The 24,928-nt window shown below is 39.2% G+C and overlaps 1 protein-coding gene across 1 annotated transcript in view; it reads right to left on the bottom strand.

Moving 5' to 3' along the window:
- The window catches only part of POLA1 (DNA polymerase alpha 1, catalytic subunit), a 170,097-nt gene that overhangs the window by 64,201 nt on the left and 80,968 nt on the right, over window positions 1-24,928 (bottom strand). Inside the window, exon 35 of the mRNA XM_083612243.1 lies at window positions 354-470. Within this exon, the coding sequence (XP_083468369.1) occupies window positions 354-470 (117 nt within the window). The remainder of the gene's footprint in view (window positions 1-353; window positions 471-24,928) is intronic.

The following is a 24,928-nucleotide window of genomic DNA, read 5'->3' as shown; positions in this document are numbered from 1 at the left end:
TTTGTATGGACAAATTCAGGTGTAGGTAGAATGCTGAGGTGGGTCTTGCAGGATAGGCAGACAGCATATTTCAAATATTCTTGAGTCTAAGCACCGCAGGAAGCACTATACGATTTAAGTTAAAACACCATAAGGAATGTGCAAAGCTCCTTTACAAGGAAGGTGTATTAGATGTGTTCCAAGTGGACAATTTCCATTTTTCGCTACTCCTCTGCTCTAGGGTTTCACTGAATTTTCACATAAGAAAGGGACAGCCTTTGGTAGGAATAATCACAGAATAATTTCCTATAGGTACTGTTCTTATGGCTCTTCAAAACTAGAACAGGATTTTTCTCGTTGGTTTTCATTCTTACCTCTCGTTTAACAACAGCCTTTCTACAGACTGGACACAGAGGACCATTCCGGGAGAAGCGAAGGGGAAGTCGACGGGTACGATATTGGCATGTTGGCTCCTCACATCTCAGCCAACCCTAAAGAGAAAAAACAGTAAAAATAGATTTGTTTTCAAACTTCTCCCCAATCCAAACTGTTTTATATTATTTGATGCATGCTCAATATAGAATACAGCAGTTTTATTGAAGTATTGGATTCCCAGGTAAAGAGCTTCAGAGACAGTTTAACGGCATGAGGGTTCAATGACACCAGATGATACATGAATGTGAACTACGAAAGATAATCAAAACTACGTGAGCACATGTTTTGTCTGAGTCTCTATCCTGTTTCTCATGTCTAATTACCAGTATAGCTAATTTCCTCTGTGGACCAGTTAAAACTGGTAGGAGTATTGTTCTACAAATCAATTTTAGCTACTATACTCATATGAAAGCCTTAGAAGTACACATATGATAAATTGTGACCACTAAAAGCAAAACACGTAGGTTAGCTGAAATGTGTCCAATGAAAACCAACTGCGGCTAGCTGACAGAATGTGTCCAATGAAAGCCATGCATGTATAGCTGACATATTCCAACCAATTAAATCTATTTAAGTAGTTTAGTAGGGTGGTACCAATTTAGAAAAAACCATGGATTTCACTTCTGGATTGCATTTGAACAAAGGTAAAACATTTTTTTATTCAGCATCTTCATTGTCAAAACCAGCACACTATGAAAATCATGGACCCTACAGATGGGGTGATAGGGAATAGATAGAACTTCTAATGGTGGGCACGTTGTGCTTCTTCTGGAGTTCTCTGGCCATGTTTGGTCCCTATCCTGCACTCAGCTTTCACCTGTGGCTCCTAGAAGCTGTCAGCATGCAACAGCAGCCACACCCCGGAAAACTGCTTCAACTGGCTGGCTAAACCAGGTGAGGGTAGCCGATGGGTCTCAGACCCTCGGTGAGTTAGGGACTTTCCCCTGCATGTGAAGACAGTCTCCAGAGAATTGAGCCGACAAGACCAATAGTGGGCTCAATGGTCAAGAAGGCAGTTTCTGTATGTGCTACAGAAGGAAGGGAGGTGCAGATGGGGCTTGTCAACCTGGGAAGGTAGGAGAAGGAAAACTCTGGTCCTAAACCTCTGCCAACCTCCAGGAGATCTTTGGGAGAAGAAAAGGCTAAGGAGTAAATCCAGAGTGGAGACCCTAAGGATGGCACCTTGTACACCTCCTTCCAGGAACTCCTGCAGCCAAGCTGGTGACAGACATATTGATCTGCTTTCCTTTGGACCACAACAGTGAGGCCAAGAGGGGAACAAAGGTGACCACCATGAATGTAACAACTACCAGGGAATATTCCTGCTGTGTACTGTGAGGAAAGCTTTTGCCCGTATAGTTCTCAACAGATTACAGTCACTCACTGACAGGGTCTATACTGAGTCACAATGCTTCTTTAGATCTCAAAGGTCAACTGTCAACATGATTTTCTCACTGCATCAGCTGCAGGAGAAATGCCAAGAGTAGAGATGCCTTTTGTACATCACCTTCCTAGACCCAATGAAGGCCTTTGACATCAACAGCCAAAAAGGATTCTTCATACTCCTCAATAAGATAGGATGTCCACCTAAGTTCTACAAGATGATCGTGTCCTTCCACAAGAACATGCGTGGCACTGTCCAATATGATGGCTAATCCTTGAATGAATTCCCTATAAAGAGTGGTGTGAAACAGGGCTGTATCCTTGCCCCCAACTCGTTCTGGCATATTATTCTCTCTGTTGCTCACTTATGTTTTCAGCTCGTCTGAAGACACGTACATCTATTCACTGATTCTCGATCAAAGAATTATCCACATACAGTAGCGATATTCAAGTACATCCACCATCCAATAATTCTTGATCTTGAGTTTGCCTGAAGCCATTGAACAGGCCTCACTCAGGGCTTTGTAGGGTGCAATTGTTTTATTTCTGGCCCCAAACATGGTGCTTAGACCTTCAGCGATAAAGAAACCCATCCAGAGTAGACCGAGAATATTTTTCCAAGTCTGACTAATAAGTGACCAGTTTAAACTATATAATGCCTTTCATACTTGTTCCCAATTCTTCTTTAAAACAGATGAGGTATCCTGATCATATGCATGTTTTAAAAAGAATATTATTCTTCTAACCTCTAATCAAACCATGTTAATAGCCATTATTAATATAAATTAATCCATTGCAAATGTGCCTTCTAAAATAAGGAATGCTGTTTGGTACAATACCAGGTTTTCTGACCATGGAGGAGTGGGAAGAAGAAGCTAAGCTATACAAGAAACTGAAGCTATACAAGAAACTCTGGGAGTCTGTTGAGCCGCCTTACTGGCTTGAGATCTCAGCAGGCTTATACCCTTTCAAGCACATCATCCGATCCAGGAGGACTAGAGCTATTAGAAACTATACAGGTAAGTAATAATAAACTTTATTGAGGTCCAACAACCCATAACATAGATACAGAATAAAATACAGACTCATATAGACAACCCCCCAGGGAAGGGAGACCAAAGCATTATTTGTTTAGTTACGGGTATGTTGATCTTTGATTCGTATGACTACTGAAAGAAACTTTGCCATGGCCACTGTGATATCACTGGACCTGTCATCCAGAAGATATTTGATATAGTAGGCTTCAGATTGACCCGGCCAATTTGCCAATAGTGGTTTAATCAATAGTTCCCTTGCTTGATCATATTGTCCGTGTAAGTTTTAAACATCTAAGTAAAACTGCTTCATAGACTAGATCGCAGAAGCAGCTAATTGTTTTTGTTTTATATTGATGTCTGTCGATATTCATGGACTAGTCACTCATTAATGCACATTAGTAATAGTAATAGTAATAGTAGTTTGGGGCTTTTCTTAAGAGCTGTTACCCAATTAAACATCTTTACCTGATTAATGTTATTAGTCTGGTCAATTAATCGATCAGTTAAATTTGCATGTTTTTAAACAAGCAGCACGGTTTTTCATTTGTAGATGATGCACAAGTGAGTTGCAGTAGGCATTTTAGGAAAGGCACTCCCTCTTCATACCTCCAGAAAGTCCTTGCATATGTAGTTTTATAAGCTCCTGTATTAACATTTTCTTTTTACATCTGCCAACTGATTAATTAGGGGGTATCTTTTTAGTTGTTTACAAATTTCTTTAATCAATTAATGTAGCCAGCCAATCAATCAATCAATTAAAAGTTGCAGCCCTAGTTTTGTCAAAGTAAGCATCATTTGTTGAAAGCAACAATTCAGTGTATGCTATTATTTGTGTTCAGTATAATTGATTCTTGATTCATGAAATTATAAGACATTGCCAATTCAAGCATTAGCGTTCTTGAATATCACTATGTGGATGTAGAATTAAAAAATTTTGAAAAATATATCAATAAATTAAAGTTAATGTATTAATTTCCAACAACTTATGCAGATTCTCACTATTAAAATACATATATACCTTGGATTTTTCTGGGGATTTTCCACCCCCAACAGCCATATTCCTTTTCTTGAAGTTTTTTTTAACCTATGTTTATCATAGTTGTTTTTAAACTCTTATCCTATTTAAAGAGTAATTTCCTACTTGGTACTTCAAGTACTTTGTTCGATCTAGACAGATGGGATCAAAGGGAATGCATAAGTATTATTGCTTATGTACAAAGTTCTTCAACTGTCTTCAGGATGACAGATCGACAACCAACACTAATACGATCTAACAATATCTCTTCATTTTCATATGGCATTGCATCACCATAGTAACTACGCACCTTTCATACTTTAAAAAGCTGTATTAAACCTTAGGGAATATATTAAATAAAGTAACAATGAAGTCCTTAAAGAGATGTTATAGCTGCTTTCTTTATCTGAATGGTAGAAAACAACATAAGCCCATACCTACCTGACAGTATTCAAGCAAGTGTGAAGTTTATTGAAAAGTGTGTTTATATCAACTCTAGTACTATTTAATGCCAGATTGCAGCTGTAGGGCAGAATTTGGGTCATGTATAAATGTCTAGAGCACCACACTGCATTATTTGAATTTTATTATTCTGTGAACTGCCCTGAGACCTCCAGGTATAGGGCAGTACTGTATATAAATTCAATCAATCAATCAATGCAATTTTTTTCTTTTACGTAATAAGCTTAAGCTATGACTCTACTACAGCGCATGGTGAATGTATACATTCTTATAACATTCTTGACGTTCTGCTACTGTGACAGCAAAGAATCCACATCTTTCTAAGAGGCCAACATTTAAGAAAGTCAGTTATTCTATTTTACTATGGGCATATTCACAACTGAAGACCAATAGCCACTGTAATAAAAAAAAATTCACATTCTTACTGACACACCCACAGATTGGCCTTCTCCCAATTCCTTTGAGATCATAGCCACAATTTGCATATCCAAAGAAAGCAAAGGTGCTCTCGCTTCTGAAAGTGGTACAGCAGGCGAGCCGGGAAGTGAAAAGATGTGTTGCTCCCTTTCCAGAATCAGCTGAGGCAAAGAAGGGGCATGAAAAACTGATAACATGTTGCTATGGTCAGGTTTGGGGGTGTTGAATATGGGAGCAGAACATGCATACGGGAAGGTGCGATTGTCACTAGGATTTGGAATATGAAGCCTGAAGCAGAGCACGTACAGATGAAGAAATGGCTACTGCTGAAGTTAGTGGTGGAACAGCTTTCTTTTCCTAATGATCCATAGCATGGAATTAGCCTTTATCACAGCTGCTGCACACTGCATTGACATCTTCATTCAGTATCTCACTACAAGCACAATGTCTCATCCTTGGCTAGTTCAGACCCCACAAGCATTTCAGAGAAAGTTACCTAAAACAAGCAGGAAGAAGGGGTATTCACCTCCCCTCCATCCACATGCATGCTACAGCTAAATGCATCACTACAGTTGAGCTCTAGGATGACCCAAAGTGTTGCACCCTTTCCCACAACAGAGACAGAGCAGAAGAATGCATGGCGACACATCTTAGTTTACATCATATTTACATATCTCATAAACCAATTTCCACCTATAGACTCTACCAACATGACTAGAGGTAAGAACAACGATCTGAAGTTCAAAGCCTTTTTGAAAAATTGGGATTTGCATAGCATTAAGCCAGCAATTTCATATGCTTTGGACTTCTTGTGTACTTTATGCAAGTTCTCACTTTTGGGGAGCATCCTTTAGCTTTGGGGGCTAGAAATAGTAGGGGGTGACATGCAAACTCTAAGAATTCAATTTTATTTTAATCACATTTTTTGATGAAGAAGAATGTGGTGAGGAAAACAAACTGCAAGAACGATTCTGCTTCCAAACTGCAAGAATGATTCTGCTTTCCTAACTGTACCCTTCTAACTTCCAAGTGGACATGCTTAGAGCTGTGCTGAAAAAAATACTGCGTTAGGGTTCTCTGCTTTTTTAAAGGCAAGCTGTATGAACTGGTGTACATCACAGTGTTTCACTACCTGCAGAAATATGGTCAACAGAAGCTGACCTGCACCTTGAAAAAAACTTGATCTGGTAGGAAGTAAGTACTGTTTTTTAATCTTTGTTCACCTACAATTTCAAACCAACAAAACACAAAAAACAAAAGCTAAAAACAGAATCGTACATAATTCTAAGAGGCAGAAAACATTTGCTCATGATTCGTTAAATGATAACTGAAGTGTCATATATTTAATAATGCTAGCCTCCCACATCCAAGTCCTATAATACTTCTTGATGTTAGAAAACAGATCGTCTTGCTTTCTGCCTTTCACTTTAGGAACATTATAATATAAATTAAATTGTCAGCTTCCTTCTAACTGATAGATATGGTTGGATGTTGAAGGAACTTAGTTTTGCACTTAAGGTATAACTTCAACACTCCTGCAGTTTGTTAAAACAGGGCATGATAAGTCACCTGCAGGTTAGCAAACTATATCTTTGATACCAACATCAAGCATCCTTTCAATCCATGTAGAAAATAATGTAATTTGTCCTGACTTCCGAGCAATTATAATTAACATTAAAGTGGTCTTTTCTTTTTTGTCACCTCTACATTCAATACTTATTTGCACTTATTTGTACTTACTATCAGTTAATCTCTTCTAGAATGATATCAATAACTGGTGGTATTATGCATGGAAATTGAACATGAAGATAAATGTGTGATCAGTGCTATCTTTATGCTTCTTGTTTTGATTTTATAATTAAGCTTCTGGTCTTGATTTGCTTTAAATAAAACTTTATCATACTCAACATATGCAGTATGTTTCAAATGAATGTGCTGAAGTGCACTATTCTTAACCCATGTTTGATTAATATCCATTGTCTTTGGAAACCACACAAAGCCAATCATTTATTTCCTTGATTATACCATAACCAAAGAACTTTGCAATTCAATTTGAAATGAATGTGCTTTGCAGAACATGAAAATAAGGTTTAAACAAGCATGGTGGTATTAAAACTAATGAAAATTTCCACTCAAGTTCTAAATAACAAATATACACTGCAGTAAGTGTGTATGTTGGAACATATCACTGCAGTATACTGTATTCACAGTTGCCTAAATTAAGTGTAGACTGGGGACTGAACAGAATTCCATTTTGTTCCCATTACCTGAAATCAGCATTAAAATAAAATTGTCCTTAAACAATTCTGAACTATACTGAGCATGATCCAGCCCAAGCAACAGGATCAGAGAAGATATACGGAGGCTCCATGTGGGTGGAAGAATAACAAATAATGTGTATTTCATTTCAAACAAACACTGGCCCTGACCAAACACCCTAGAGACATAACTCACTGATCTTGCCCCATTCCCAGCAGCAGAAAACTGCCACATGCAAGCTATTCAACCATGGAACACAGACCATAATGACAACAATGGATGCAGCATATTCCTGGGAGAATGTCCCCATGTTCCAAAAGGGGGGGGGGGAGAAGACAAAGGTAACTACTGATTGGTCAGCTTGACATGGATACCAGAAAAGGGCCTAGAACAGCTAATTAAATGTTTGGTCTATAAGCACTTAGAAAAGGATGCTGTGAATACTAAGATGTACATGGGTTTCTCAAAAACAAGTCATGCCAGACGAATCTCATTTCATTTTTGGATAAGAGTTACAAGCTTTGTGGATTAGGGGAATGCTGTGGACATAACGCATCTTGATTTCAGTACGGTTTTTGGCAACGTCCCCTAAGATATTCCTGTGGAGAAGCTGGTAAAATGTGGGCTGGACAAGGTAACTGTTAGGTGGATTTGTAGCTTGTTGACTGACTGAACCCCAAAAATAATAGTAGTAATTTTATTATTTATACCCCGCCCATCTTGCTGGGTTTTCCTGGCCACTCTGGGCAGCTTCCAGCATTATTTGCTCATTATTGAGCAAAGAGTGCTCACTAATGTTTCATCACCAACCTTGAAGAAAGGTGACAAGTGGGGTGCCACAGGGTTCTATCCTGGGCCTGTTGTTGCTCAAGGTCTTTATAAATGACATGGATGAAGGAATTGAGGGGATGCTCATTCATTTTGCAGATGACACCAAACTGGGAGATTAACACAAGTCAACAGTCTAATGGGTGGGGGGAGCTAATGTTATTCTAGGGTGCATCAACAGAACCATTGTATCCAGATCAAGGGAAGTAATAGTCCCGCTCTATTCTGCCTTGGGTCAGACCGTACCTGGAATACTGTGTCCAATTCTGGCCACCACAATTTAAGAAGGATATTGATAAGCTGGAATGTGTGCAGAAGAAATATGATAGCCATCTTCAAATATCTAAAGGGCTGTCACATGAAGATTGTTTTCTCCTATGCCAGAAGGTAGAATGAAAACCAATGACTTCAAGTTACGAGAAAGGAGTTTCCGAATAAACATCAGGAAGAACTTTCTGATGGCAAGAGCTGCTTGACAGTAGAACAGACTCCCTTAGAAGGTGGTGGACTCTCCTTCACTGGATGTTTTTATGCAGAGTTTGGATGCTCACCTGTCAGGTATGATTTAGCTGAGATTCCTGCATTTCAGGGGCTTAGACTAGGTGACCCTCGGGGTCCCTTCCAACTCTTCTATGATTCTAGCTTCTTGTTCAATTCTGACTGGTTGGCATCACCCCCAAGCTCCAACCAGATCACACCTGCTCTACAGAAACACTGGTAGAATAAACATAAAAAAGAGGAAGAGAAAACTGAGCCTTTCCTCCCTTAAAAAAAAAGCAATTAAAAATGGCCAACAGAGCTTTCCCAGATAATTTGATGCCTTTCATATGCCCAAGGAAGTCTATGGGACTCTTGGTGGCCCACTGTGACTTGTTTACAAGGCATTTTGAAGATAAAGTTAGTTGCATCTGCTGGGACGCAGCCTATCTAGAGCCTTCCCCCGGGTCAGCACCTGACAACTTCTCCCAACTCTCATCCTGTTCCAATCATCCTCTCCATGATGTCTCCTTGGGATTTATGTTAACAGCTTGAGGATGTGGACAAGGTACTTCAACTGGTGAAGGTCACCACTGTTCCTGGCCCTTCATGGCTGGTAAAATCTCATAGAGACAAGATGGTTGGTTGGGCCATGAAATAATCAATGACTCTGAGTCTGAATGGTCCCAGGCCACCTGGAAGAGACGGTAGGAAAACTATTCTTAAATTATACCTGTCTTACACCTTCGCCAGTGAGAGTATGATCCTATTGATTCTCATTTATCTCTCAATGGCTTTAAACTGTTGTGATATATCTTTATGATAAAGTGGTATATAAATATTTTTATAAAGTGAGTAAAGCAACATCCTCTGAATCCATTGCAGATAGAGTAGAGAAATGTGCTGCTTCAGCTACAAGGGGTATCCTACACATTGGAAGGGTAGAAAACCCAGTCCTTAGTGATGCCTGAGGCAAAATAATTATGTAACTCTTTATGGCATAGGACAAAAGTCAGATATCATCTGCACCCTCCCCTCAAGAACTGCCTAAGTACTTCCTTACACTAGCACTAGCCTATACTAGAGATGAAACAGCTTGAAACGTATTGTGACTCATTTAGTCCAGCATCCTGTTCTCACAGTGGTCAACCTGATGCCTATGGGAAGCCTATAACAGCTGAGCACACATTTTCAATGATAGCAGACAAGAGCAAGCAATTTATCTAATCATACTTTTACATGGAAAAGTCACATTTTCCTAAATCGATACGATAAAGATTTTGTACTATATTACTTGTTTCAGGAACTGAACATTTTAGTTTCGGAGGTAGATAAAAATAGATGCAACTTGACTAATTAGGAAACTAACAGGCTAAAAACCTGGAAAGTTATAGAGAACTATACAGAACTAATATATATGATGGCATAAAACCAATAAGGACAGAAGTAAAAGGATGAAATTAAGAAAAGTAGCAATCAAGCTGTATGTCCTGACAGCAAGCTCTATACATACATGATCTCCAAGAAAAAGTACAGTACAAGAAATATTTCAAAAAAAACATTCACATTAAATTATATAATACTTTAGGAAGAAAAATATATACTGTTACCCTGAAAAGTGTGCACAGTTTTGTTAGAGCGCAGAGTGGAAGTTATAAGCACCAATCAGATTATTCCCTCTGGATCCTAACTTCTCCCACTCAATAATGAATACGCTGAAAACATACTGCCTGAAGTGATTTGTCTGCTTACCATTTACCTGCTGTGCAAACATGTTATTTGTTGTCTTACGTTTTATGTTTTTAAAATGTACAATTTTTTACTGTGGTCAGTGGCTATGTTTACACATCACATTAAACCATGGGTAGGCAAACTAAGGCCCGGGGGCTGGATCCGGCACAATCGCCTTCTCAATCTGGCTCGCGGACGGTCCGGGAATCAGCGTGTTTTTACATGAGTAGAATGTGTCCTTTTATTTAAAATGCAATTCTGGGTTATTTGTGGGGCATAGAAATTCATTCATTCCCCCCCCCAAAATATAGTCTGGCCCCCCACAAGGTCTGAGGGACAGTGGACTGGCCCCCTGCTGAAAAAGTTCGCTGACCCCTGCATTAAACCATAGTTAATGTCTAACTATGGTTTAACAAAAATGAGCAAATGTGGCTCAACAATCTCCACACTGCTTGTCCTACATTCCGGTTCATATTACTAATGAAAAAGAACTAAGGTGGTAGTTTTAAAGGATAGCTATAGCAACGAACAACTGAGGGGGGGGGTTGGGGGGGAGTAACATACTTTGTGTTGTGGGAGGGCTACCATGAAAACTGAAACCCCATGACACTTAATGAATGCTTACTAATCTTTAGTATTATTAAGCTGGCATACTGACAGTTGGTTCACTATTTTGTCCAACACATCCTTGACTTCCACAGAAACGGTTTACCTCACAAAACACTGGAGTACATGTTAAACTGACATGTTTGAAAGATGAGGAACTAAGGAAGCATGAGGCCAACAGTCAACCCACAAACTTAGTTGGTCATCATTCCCCAAAATGAATCTAGCGTGAGCTTCTGAATAGCCTCCTCATAAAAAGCTCTTTGGTTCTCAGTTGGTTCTATAGTACATAGCCGGACTTTCAGACACAAATGCCTGGGAAAAGCAAATACATTTCCTTACAAGTCATTTCTGATTCATAGAGAAAAGCAAGCTGTTGGTGACCAACATGGGCTAAAACTTGTGTCCATGTGTGTGGACTGTGGGACTGGATATGTTTTGAATGTGCAGTGAAACACACAAGTAATACACTTAAGACTACCATTATCTTGTTATGTATAAATATACTTAGTGTACTAGGTTCCTAATAATGCAAGTATTTATATGTCATCTTTCAGGAATGTCTTTACTTGGATGAGTCTTCTGGGGAAGATTAAAAGAGAGACACTTTTCCACAAATATCCTAAAAATTTAAGTTATACACTGCTCAAGGTTTCCCTCCCTCTGTTCCCTAATATTGCCAATGATGCACTCCTTAAACAAAAATGAAAGCAATGACAGGAGAGTATGCCCATAAATCCACTCCGTACAAATGTTTGCCATACATTGTGTGAATCCATTATGTTTACCATTTCTAAATCATATACAGTGGTACCTCGGGTTAAGAACTTAATTTGTTCTGGAGGTCCCTTTTTAAACTGAAACTGTTCTTAACCTGAGGTACCACTTTAGTTAATGGGGGCCTCCCGCTGCCGCCGCGCCGCTGCTGCATGATTTATGTTCTCATCCTGAAGCAAAGTTCTTAACCCGAGGTACTATTTCCAGGTTAGCGGAGGCTGTAACCGGAGGTACCACTGTACACAATATTAAATTGACTAGAACTATATAGTATGTTGACACTGATAACTGCACTGGAAATACAATACGAATATTTGAGTTTTTCAGTTAATGTGTTCATATTTATAGTTTGCATATTGAAAACTGTAATTGATACACACATTGAACTTACTTAAAATATTCTTATTCCAAGGGTCATTTTAAAATGGTATGCTCTACATGTTGAAGCTGCCTGTAAGTGCCTATTCTCCAGACAGTAGGCACAACCTTTAAAAGTCTCTTATCCTGTGCACTGGCACATGCAGTGCTTGTGAATGAGTGGTCACTCCCTGGAGGTGCCTGTACTGGAATGTAGATGGTGCAGGGGTAAGAGGTTTTTATGAATTATAAATTATGCCCACTGCATGGAACACACTGATGTGGGTAAGTGCTGTTCAGCAGCCTCTACATGGGAGATGTAATGTTTAAATTAGCCTTCAAATTACCACTTCAAATATGGAATTAGTGGAGACTGCCTTGAAATCATTACTATTAAACCAACTTGCATTTGGGCTCCTTGTGCGCTTCCTTTGTTTCATTTCAACATTTATGTATCCCATGTTCAAAGTTATCTCTGCAGTAATTAAAGCAACAAACACACAACTTATATGGTAAAAGCTGGGACTTTCAATTTTCAAATGGAGATATGGGGAACATGTGGCCGTTGAGATGTTGTTGAACTCCACCTCACATCATCCCTGAGCATTGTTCATGCTGCTTGGTGTTGATGGGAGTTCAGGAACATCCAGAGGGCAGTGAGTCCTCCATCTCTGTCTTAACTAGAGCCTGCATACTACACCAAAGACCGTCAAGAACAAACTAAGGTCTAAGTGACTTGTGCTTCTCCCCAGATTATATCAATGCCTGGTTGCTGGGTTTTTTTTTTTAACTAATACAAACTTTTGACAGTTGATGTACCACATGGTAAAATTTTTAAAGACTTATGTTGCCTATTTTCTATGAAGATTCCTAAACACAATGGGAACACTATAGATATCATCTAGCATGAACAGGTTTTTAAAAATGTGATATTCACATTGTTTTCATCTAAGATTTCTCAGTTTTGTTCTGCTATAAAGCAATAAGTGAGCCACAGGGGGCTCAAGAAGTAGTTGTATGGTTCATGCTGAAAGATATGGAAGGAACAGAATCACAACTGAACATCAAGGAAATGTTTGAGCAAACAGAAAAAAAAATGGAATATAAGAAAGTTACCAATGATCATGGAAAAAGATCAGCAAGCGGCAAAATGAAATTTGGCTGCCTAAGTGAGGGGAAAATATTATCCAAAGAGGAGAACTATTATTAAATGTACAGGTTGTGTGCCCCAAAATGGATCAGAAAAAGTTTTATCAACCTTGCACCTGGTAGTTTTTCAAATGTTATGTTTGAAACATCAACATATGCTATATCTATACAACCGTGCAACCTCAGAAAACTACTAAAAGGAACAGTGCAAAAGAAAAAGAGAGTTAATGTACAAATACTTTAAACAAAGCTATGAGCAAGACAGAAACACAAGCTATATTGTAGGTCAATCTATGAGTTTTAAATGTTATTAAAATTGATTTTTTTAAAACATCTCTTTAAATGTACAGTCGCATGTCATTTCATTCAAGTTATTTGAAACTTATTGATCTTCTCATTTGTGCAAAGACCGGGTTCTGCCATCAGTCTGGTGAAAGGATAATAGAGCACTCTAAACACTTATGATAGGTTAGATGCAAACAGTGGTCCTCATTTAAACAGATGTAATAGCACTACAAGTGTTTGCATTCCAACCTTTGCAATTGCATGTTATGCAATAAATTAACAAGCATGTTCTGCTCTGCTTCACATCAAGGCCAATATCTCAGTCTTGTTGCCTTAATTTGCAATCAGAGTCTAAGCACCAGAAGATGCATCTAAGGTACATTAAAAAGGATGGGATACAAGTCTTCATAGCCTGCCACATTGTGCACAAAGAAAGCGAACAATTACCAGCAATTTTACTTTACCACTGTAGGACAATACCAATGCAGTTAAATTTGGCTCCATGCAAGCAACTGGGGAAAATATACTTAAAATGACTATATATGGAAAATTACATTTGAAAAAAAGCTCAATGGAGAATGTATATGTATTTCTGTAAGGACAGATAAAATCTCTGGAAGTATATTCAAGTCTATTCTGCAAAATACCCTTCTATTCATCCTACTCAAAGCAGCATTCTCAGGCTATAATAGGTCACAACTAAGTACAGTACCTTCCTTCAAGAATAATTTTGCTTTGTCTGTCAGCTGTCAACAAAACACAAAGAACTCATACAGTCCAGTTATGTATTGTACATGTAACAGAATCTAACAAAATACAAAGGCGGGGTGGGGGGAGAGAAATCAAAATTTCATGGCAGGTGCAGATCCACGTTTGCTAAAGGAATATCATAAACCATGTTTCATGTGTGGCTACTGAATTCCAAAAATAACTTTAATGGTTGCTCCAAAAGGAAAAGAAAAGAGAAAGACATCGTGTACCAAAGCAATATTAATGTCACATTTCATATGTTGCTTATAGAACACTTTGCTGAACATTAAAAAAATAAATAAAAGTTAAAAAGTTAAAGACATTACACAAGTCTGTGTTCTCGTAAAATGAGAAAGACCTTCTGGTGGCATTGAAAGAAAGGTCTCCGCAGTGGGCACCTCAAAACCAGTTTTTTTAAAAAGCATTTAAAAGCATTACCAAGCACTGTTTGTTCATTTAAGTTTAATTATTTTCTCTTTGAGAATGGTACTAATGAAACTGAATATCTTTCATGGTTTCGGAGGACAGTTTGAACAGTCTGTAAACAAGACTGAGGGTAGACAAGTGAGCTGACTGAGCCAAGGGGTTGCTAGGTGATGCAGAATGTAAACCCACAAACTTGCTAAGGGTTATTTTGCTCTCATTCCGCTCTCACACAGCCTCTCCCAAGTTCCAGCCATTACCTTCCAGGTGACTAGCAATATTCCCCTTGCTCTTTAAAATTATTATGCTTTGCTAAAAATGCAGAGTCCGGACGGGAAGAGAATGTAAAACATTTTTATTTTATTTTTTTTACAAAATCACAAGAAATATAACCTCAAAAAGTGTTCGTTGCTTTTTAAATGGGGAATATATTGTCCTCATATGGTTTACAAGGACAAATGTTCACTATAACCTCTTTCACCCACCCCCATCCACTCCAAAAACTTGTGATTTTTTTTTCAAGTATCTGATCAGAGATTGTCCAGTAAGAGCACTTTATTAGATCATCAGTCAAAGGGTTTCACAAGCACTGAGAGCAATGGGCTCAAATGCAGCACATCAGTTTTAATAGACCACAGACTAATAGTAAACTGCAGATACTGCTGAGAACTTTCCATGCACTAAACTCTTGAAAAAGCACCATCTCTCCAGCTTAAATGCAGCTGCCTCTTTCAATGCCGCAAATGGGTAAATTTGACAAAAAAGCCACCATTAAGACTACATGAAAGGCTCAAGACAACATCCTTTCAATGCTTTGTACTTCAGTAATCAGATGTACTTACTCACCCCCTCCCCCAAACCCGATCAAGAACTATTTCTGAATGGTAGGAAATAATTCCACTTTGTACATCTTTTAGTTAATCAAGACTTTCTATTCAGCAATTTGACCTTTTGTTCAAAACAGGATTATCAGTTTTTTCGCCAGTTACCAAGGGCGACTCGCATGGTGAACATAATTGCAATAATTTGCAAAACACCATGGCAACCCACATTACAACTAGGTAAATACTGGTCTTTTGTGCTACATTGTTATTTTCAGAGATGCTGAAGTCAAAGAACGAATGACAAATGAACACAAAATTTATATTTGCTTTGTCTCAAAAGAGAAGAAAATTGATAACAAGAATTGGGGGGAAACCGACTACAGCTGTAATTTCTAACTTGATTAATTAGGATGGTAACAGTCCTTAACAGTATATTCAACAAACAGCCCTGACTTAGTCTCTCCACCCACCTCTCCCCCTCACTACACTACTACCACTATCCCCCACCCCAGACAATTTTTCCCCCTTCTGCTAGGAGAACAACCAACCCCATTTGCTCTTTTCTTCATCTTAATGGAATCCTTAATTACAGAATATTGTCCTCCAGCTCTTCATTACACATTGAAAACTGAGTGAGGGAGAATACGAGTGCCAAAGCAGACAGGGTAGCTACAGCAGTCTTGTCTGCTTTTTTTTTTTTTTGGACACAACAGGCCTAATGATGAGACGGCATTTTTCCCCTGGTATTAGCAGCTGTTCTACTGCAGACAATTAAGCACAAACTATTTAGCATTTCAGAAAGCCGCTTCTCGTCTTGGCAGTGTTAGGTAAGTGTGCATGCTAAAATGAACTTACAAGTTAAATACCAAAACATCTGATAGGAAGTCTCTACTTACACTGTAATTACCATTTTGGGTGCAATATCTGCAGCATTCCAACATTTCTCTATTAATACTATATGCAAGTGAATGTAAAATAGTAACACAGCCCACATGCAATTCATGTTTAATAAATTATTATTATCAATCATCATCACCATCATCTTAATATTGGTGCGCACCATGATTTGGCAAGTCCCTAAACATACCAAGAACCACATTTAGATATGTATTTTCTTACTCTAACACAGTGTTTTACAACAGCTAATGTGATCCAGGAAGAGACAATCAGGGCTGAACATCTCTGCTTACGTAGGAAGCACATTTGAGGGCCTTGGATTATTGATCAGCTGATCTATTTCACACAGCAATTGCGAAAATAAGGATATTTGTTTATTTACTAACTTTACGTCTCACCCTTCCTCCCAAAGGAGCCCAGGGAGGCTTCTAGATACATGTACCAAGATATATTGATATTTATGAATTGCAATATACTGATGTTTATACAGCACACTATTTCACAGGGGCAATGCAAGGCGGCTGTTCAGCCTATAACTTGGTGGAACCTTTGCCCACATGCAATGCATACCATTCACCCTGGAACATCACTGAAGCCCATGGTACAGAAAAGGCAAATAATTTCTCATTGCAGTTGTGCTCAACTTGGAGCCAGGGATCAGCTGAACCTTCAGGTGTTCTCTGCCCCAACAGTCAAGCAGTGAGACTGGCTTGAGCAGAGAAGGACTGTGCACTGCCTCCCTCCCACCTTGCTCCAGTGGATCTGCACACTGCACTTTGTTGTTGGATATATTCCCTAATGACATCAGTCATAATGCTAACCAAGGGCTAGTGGGGGAGAAACCCAGCCAGATGGGTGGGGTATAATTGTTGTTGTTGTTGTTATTTCATTTATTATCTACCCTACAACAAAGGTTTCTGGAGAGGGCTGCAACAATATAAAAATACAATATTAAAAACAATTAAAACAAGTTATAATCAGAAGAACAAGCACAGTTCTAAAACCATATTCCAGGTGTCAAAGGTAAGGATAAAGAGGTGTATTATATGAAGAAAACTATACAGTGAAGGTGCCAGACATACCTCTGTGAAGAGGGAATTCTACAGCTTAGGAGCCATCAGAGAGAATGTCCTCTCCTGGGCTGCCATCTCCCAGCCACCCAAGGGCAGCGTAACTGACATTGACCTTAACACTTGAGAGGGTCTGTAGGGAAGGAGGCTGTAGTTTAGATTGGGGGGTGGGGAGGCTCAGGGCTTTAAACACTACTATAAGCACCTGGAATTGGGCCAAAATGCAAACTGGCACCCAGTGCAGCTATTTTAAAACAGGAGTTATAAGAGTTCTAAATGGAACCCCAGCCAGTAACCTGGCTGCTGTGTTTTGGACCAGTTGAAGCTTCTGAGTTGTCTTCAAGGGCAGTCCCACACGGAGTACCTGTCCGTAATCCAACCTAAAAAGTTATAGCCACTGAAGCTACCTGAGCCTTCACCAACAATGTTGGGTCCATGAGTACCTCAGAGGAAGATCCATAAGTAACCTCTTAAAAACCAGTCCACCTTCTCAGCTCTTGGACCTGAGAACTTTGAACAAATAACACCTCTGTCTTTCATTTCAACCCCACTAACCAAGGACTCCAAATTTCTTTTCCTGAGGCTGGAAGCCTTCAGAGCAAAAGAGTCTGCCCTCTCCTATTACAAGGACTAGTTCATTGTAACAGGAAGCACAGCCGGCTGGTCCATGAAGCAGTTTTGAAGCAAGTTGCTTCAGGGTGTCACCCTCAGAGGAGGAAAGACAAGCGAAAGGTTGGTTCAGGGCTACACCTCCTGCAGCCTCACCGCCAGCACTCGCCCTGCACCATCATGCCTCTCCAACTGACAGGGACAGAAAATGGGCGCCACTGCTCAAAGTTCTGCCTCTAGTGGCAAAATGTCCCAGGCCCCTCAATACAAAATTTAACTTTTTTAAACTTTTGTTTCATTTTCTAATACTTCATTTTCTGTTAAAAGGGGGGGGGGGCCTCTAAACAGTGTTCTCTAATATCGTAATAAAGCTGGCATTCAAGAATATAGAGGGAGCTCTCCTGTCTCCAGGATATTCATTCCCTTTATTTGTAGAATGAGGACATACCTCATTGAGGACCACTTTACCCTTAACAATGTAGCCTAAAAACACCGTTATTCACTTCAGTCAATATAGAAGCTATGCATATCGAGACATGAGGGAAAGAGCTGGAAAACTGACAGTCCATGTCTGTTTATGTGCATCTGCAGATGCGCACCTCTGTTTTGTGAATTTACCACGGCAAACATTTGCGGTAAAACCAATGCATCCAAGCTGCCATGTCAAGGCTGAAGAAATTCTCATATTTTCCTCCACATTAACTATTTTCAGCAGCAGGAACAGTTGCAGCTTCCCTTCTAAAACCAAAGCTGTATGAATCCCATACCTATTATTTAGGAAGTTAAATAGATCCATCAAAAAAGAAGAAGAAGAAAGCAGCTGTGCTTTGTGCATAGCTGGGGAGGGGGACTTCCCAGGTACACAGAAGTATATTAGTTTGTAAATTGAAAGAAAAAGAATAAAAACAACAACAGAAGGGCTCAGTGAAAGACCTATGCTCAGTGACCTCCAGGGCTTAAAGAATGTTGAGGGCAGCTGAGCCATGGGATGTTGAGGGTGTCAGATGACAAAAAGGAAGCTGGAGGGAGGGAAGAACTGGCTTCTTTGAATATCTGAAAGCTTGTACTATCCTTGGGAGAGGGGATTAAGATGCGGGGTGGGGTGGACACATCCCATTGGACCTCTTAAAAAACTCTCCCCCCACTATATAGGTGGTTGTGGGGGGGGGGGAGGAACAATACACCTTTTCCCTTTCTCCCTCTCCAGATGTCCCCTCACCAACCCTAAACAAAGCTATAAGGTTCCTGATTCCAGGCCAACTGGAAGAGTTTGTAATAAGTGATCAAGACACTCTACAAAATGTTGAAGTGTGTCCCCCACATAATAGTTTCATGCCTTTTCCCACGACCACTTCCCCATGCATAATTTGCCAGTGTTCAATAAGATTACTAAATCTAAATTAAAACTACTATTAAATTCAAAATATTTTATACTATACAGATGTTATTTATTTATATATAACATATACCCATACACACACACACACACACATATATATATATATATATATACACACACACACACACACACACACACACACACATATACACCCCCACCTTTCCACCAAGAAGCTCAAGGTGATATACAGAGTTTTCCTCTATTTTATCCTCACAACAACCCTGTGAGGTAGGTTAGACTGATGGTTTCTGAGCTAAACTGTTTCACTACATGTACTCTTTAGTTTGCTTCAGAAAATACTTTTCCTGTGTCCAATCCATATAACTTTTCTCACAGTGCCAAATATCCCCACCATGAACCAATATTCATAAACCAATGTAAAACCTGAACACTATATTCTGTTTGTTTTTAACTGTCTATTGAAGCACACATACACTGTTTAAACTGCATTTGGGGAAGATGGCTAGGTGCAATGTCCTGTAAAAATAACAATAATACTTCATAGAGTACAACTGACTCTCCGGCCATTATAGTATTGGAATTATATCCAACTAAGCTCTAGTCAGAGTAGACCCATGCCCATTAATTTCAATTGTCTATTGTGGGTATGACTCACAATGGATACAAGTCTTACTGTGGAATCTTTACCAATTGGACTAATAATTCCTCTGAAGACTTGTGTTTTCCTGCCCTTTTCGTATCTTATAGAGAGGATACAATATGGCTGAGGTATTTTCATTACAAGGTCTGATTAGTCCAATATGCCTAATCTGATCTGCCAGTATAGCTCATTGGGAGCTACGTTCCAGGGCATACAGTTGGTCAAGTGGGATGGTCCATCCATTTGCATTTCCTGTTCACCCTGGGGACATTTAAGTGTCAAGGGCATGGGCATGGGTCATTTTTGAGAACTCACTGTTTTTCTGGAACAAACAGTCTAATACAGGCTATGCTTATCCATGTCACCCACTATGTGAATGATCCTTCATAGAAGCAGTAGGTGTGACTTTCCTAACTGCTATTTGCTGTACAACACACTTAAAATCATGTTTGTAGGAGATGATCAGGTCTGCGGCCCCTCTTCTGTGAAGACAAAGCCAAGGCCTTATGGAAATATAGCCTGGCAACCACTTAGTATCTAAGAGCACCCAGAGATAAAGCTGCAGGTTTGAAGATTTAGGGAGGCTCTGCAGGAACTCTTTGGATGCCATTACTTTGACTGAGAATAAGCTGCTGTGTTGTTTTCTCTCTTTATAGAGATTTGCAATAGGGTGGGACCCTGAAAACCTGAATGTAGGGGTTTTCCGTCAGAGGTTTGCAACTCTGTTTTTCCAGCACTAAAACTAAATAAATAATACTATGTAAATTGGGAGTAGGGATGTTTACCATCATTGCCTTACAATCTCATGGAATTTCAGAATTTGATTGTGCGAGTCTCATTTTTTAACAAAGCAATTGGACAACTCTGTGATTCCTGAAAAAGTGTAGCTCAAGGAAAACAGACATACCGTATTTTTCGCACCATAACACTCACTTTTTTCCTCCTAGAAAGTAAGGGGAAATGTCTGTGCGTGTTATGGAGGAAATGCCTACGGGTGGCACGCCTACGGATTTTCCTCCTCTAAAAACTACGTGCGTGTTATGGTCGGGTGCGTGTTATAGAGCGAAAAATACGGTAGATAGTAGCTGTAAAATAAAAGGAAGAAGTTCTCTCTCCCTCTTCTTAAGTATATAAGCACAAGTGGCCTTCAACACAATAGTGTGTGATCCCAGATTTTTGACTGTATCGTACTTGTAAGAAGGGTCATGTGTGCGAATTGGAACAGAGGGCATTGTACCCTTCCAAGAGTTCTTTGATAGGGGCGTCCCTAAACATACTTCATCACAATAATGGCCATTTTGCTTTTTTATAAAACACAATGGGGGGAAAGGGGGACAATGTAGCAATGTATACCAAGACTTCTTCACTTTGTGTGTCCATTGGGCTTATTTATCTAAGAAGGCACTGAAGAATGGTTGCGTGGTGTCCTGGCCTCATTAGAAACCATGAAAATGAAAGCAAGGGCAAAATTTGGCAGTACCAATTACGTACATGCAAAGACATATGGAAAATACACAAACTACTGATATCTAGTAACACAAAACCCCATGCTTTTGTAGAGCTTGGCAGTCACTCACACTCCACGTAACAGTAGGGGACTCTGATTGCAGATTTCACTGCAGGACAAGACCCTAATGGCTTGGTCTTGCATCCACTAAAATGCAACAACAAAGATCCCATTAACTTTAATGGCCTAAGATAAGGGTATAAAATGAGTTACCTGGAATTCTCAGTCCCCTGACCAAGCACCAAGGAAATGGAACTCATAATTTCTCTAAGAAATAAATGCACCATCAGAAGTAAAAGTACTAGCTAAATATAAACTATGTTCAGAACTTCAATATCATCAAGAAGGGTGATGTTTTAATACACCAATTAAACATTTTGAAATTCAGACCAGCCTCTGCTCTAAGTTTAAAGCTGTTCTTTTAAATATAGAGCATTTCCAACTCTTTGTGTTTACTTCAAAAATATGCCAAGCAAAAAAAATTATAAGCAGCAAAATCTTAATATACTGTTTGGTAAAGTTCAAGTCAGCCTTTGAAAAACACATTTATCTATCCAGTAAAGCTTGTGTTAATGCGATGTAAGAGTTTGGCAAATTCAACTCTAATGGAGCATAAAAGTGCTTTTGCTTGAAAGTGAGATCATTTTTAAAAATTCAAAGCATGATCACTTTTTCTTTTTTGCAGGAACAATCTGATACAAGCAGCAAAGCTTAAATAAACTAGAAACATTTCAAATGATCCATAAAGGATTAATAAGCACCACAGGAAGTCCTATAGGCTCAGCGTATACATTTTCCCATCTTTTTCTCCTGTGATGCACATGACATGAAATTCTAAGCAGAACTCAAGTTTCAAAGTCACTGAATGTTAAGGCCCACAAGCTTTAACAGTGCAGTGAAGCAGGTCATCACCCTGCACTGCTTAATCTAAACAATAAGGTCACGATATTGTTAGCACACTAATGTTCCAAAATCATGACACCTAGAAAAAACTCATTTCTAGTGACAAATTGGGGGGGGGGAGGATAGCAACAAACCAAAACAAAAAGGATAGCTGTAACAGTAACAGTGTAGCAAGCTACAACCCACTAATAAAAAGCAAAGCAAAATGACAGTTGTTATTTTGGCAGAGATAATCTATGCTGAAACACAAAACACATGCACACAATTTCTTTCAATACAATTTGCTTGTCTTCCCACTGACTTCTGTGATTACCACAGAAAGCAAGGTTCTAAACATATTTCAGCAGAATCTTCAATCAATAAGAGGAAAAAACCCCAGAGAGGTATGGGAAAATGCATTATAGTATTAGTAACTGCTTACAAAATATATTGGACTTACCAATATGCATACAACTGACAAGACGAGATACAACCTATTCCACCAAATGGCAAAAGTAGGTATTAAGTAGGTACAGGTAAGGTACAAGTAAGGTCAAATTGTATAATCTACCTGAAATTGTTGGAGGAGGAGGAAGAAGAGGAAGAAGAAGAAGAAGAAGAAGAAGAAGAAGAAGAAGAAGAAGAAGAAGAAGAAGAGGAGGAGGAGGAGGAGGAGGAGTAGTAGTTTGGACTTGATATCCCGCCTTTCACTCCCCTTAAGGAGTCTCAAAGAGGCTAACAATCTCCTTTTCCCTTCCTCCCCCACAACAAACACTCTGTGAGATGAGTGAGGCTGAGAGACTTCAAAGATGTGGAACTAGCCCAAGGTCACCCAGCAGCTGCATGTGGAGGAGCAGGGAATCGAACCTGGTTCGCCAGATTATGAGTCTACTGCTCTTAACCACTACACCACGCTGGCTATCCTGGAAGACATCCAAGTTTTAAAGTTCACTATCATAAAGATGTGTTTAGTTACAGGTAGGTAGCCATGTTAGACTGCCATAGTCGAAACAAAATAAAAAAAATCCTTCCAGTAGCACCTTAGGGTCTGGTGACTTCTGTTTCAGTGTATCTGAAGAAGTGTGCATGCACACGAAAGCTCATACCAATAACAAACTTAGTTGGTCTCTAAGGTGCTACTGGAATATTTTTTTTTTTATAAAGATGTGTGTGACACACAACTCTAGCTGTCCTTTCTATCTCAAGCCAAAGGCGTCATGGAAGTACTGAACCAGTGCCTGAAATCAATAATGAGCTGGATGTTGGCAAGTCAACTGAACTGGGGAAACGTCAGTGATGGGAGTTACACTACCCTTGAAAAATCAGGTTTGGTAAACTCTCAAGTTTTGGTTGTAGCTGGGAATGCTTTTGCTGAGTTTTGGATGTGATTAGTGACAGCCACCTATTGAAAAAAACAAACTTGGCTGTGGTATACATGCCTCAGTTACATGAAAGCAGCTCTCCTGCATTGCACTCTTTGTGATGCACTCTCCTTCCTTGCAGGCTTTTAAGCAGAGGTCTGTCATGTATGATTTAGTCGATATTCCTGCATTTCAGGGGGTTGGACTAGATGCTTTAGCAAGCATGCTACTCCTTGTATGTCATTTCAACTGCCTGCTGGTTTCTTTGAGTGCAATTTAAGGTGCTGGTGATTATCTATAAAGTCCTAAACAGTTTAAAGCCAGGTTGCTATAAGGACCAGATCAATGGATATGTTCTTGTCCAGGCTTCCTCAACCTGGGCCCTCCAGATGTTTTGAGACTACAATTCCCATCATCCCTGACCACTGGTCCTGCTAGCTAGGGATCATGGGAGTTGTAGGCCAAAAACATCTGGAGGGCCGAGGTTGAGGAAGCCTGTTCTTGTCCATCCTGTCTGACTAAGTCAGAGAGGTCCTCTTTAGTGTCACCAGCTTAAGTTGATCACCCCAAATCTTTTTGAGATAGTACAAGGTTCAGAGAGCAACAGAAAATATTCAGAAACAGCAATCTTGGATAAACAGCTTGACAATTACCAAAGTATTTGAATTGTGTCCTGAACATTAAATAACTAAATAAAATGCATTTTATAAATTTCTCAGGCAATATATTTATTTCACTCACAACAACATTTGTTGTCTACTCATTTTAGTAAACTCATGTTAGAAAAAATTGGCCAAGACAGAAATCAGAAGGCGATGAAAATCAACTTTTGGAATATTCTTTTCCTTGGAAATCTCCATGCTATATACATAGAGAAGTTAAAGAGTTATCAAATATTGTTTAATTGTTTTTTTCCAAAGAGAAACATTATCTAAAAGAATTGTTTTAAAAACAAACAAAATTCAGGGACACCAAAATTGATATTGTGTCACAATGATAATATTCAAGATGCAGCAGCTTAATCTGACAAGTAATTTAAGGAATCTTCCCGGACAGAACCAAGTTTCTGAAAACATAAATAAAATATTAAATTTATTGCTGTATTTTGTGCAGTCTTGTTCAATTTCTTATTTCTGGTTTCAGACCTGCTTTGTTCTTAGAGCCAGATGACATTTAAAGAATTTCACATACAGCTCTGGACTAATTAATCCATAGTTCCTAAGCCAATACTCCCATGCTCTAAATCTGCAGGCAATCGGATAGGTTCAGATAAAATACATTATGACTTTATGTGCATGGCCTTGGCTCATCCTCCCTAACTCTGCTGAGCGGAGAGCAAAGAAAATGAATGAACTGAGATAACGGGTTGTATTCAACACTGCTATTTCACTCATACAACAGACTTCCA

The sequence above is a fragment of the Podarcis filfolensis genome (genome assembly GCF_964270895.1).
Source record: "Podarcis filfolensis genome assembly, chromosome: 4".
Taxonomy (NCBI): domain Eukaryota; kingdom Metazoa; phylum Chordata; class Lepidosauria; order Squamata; family Lacertidae; genus Podarcis; species Podarcis filfolensis.
Note: the sequence above shows the minus strand (reverse complement) of the source record. Positions and strands in the feature narration are given on the sequence as shown.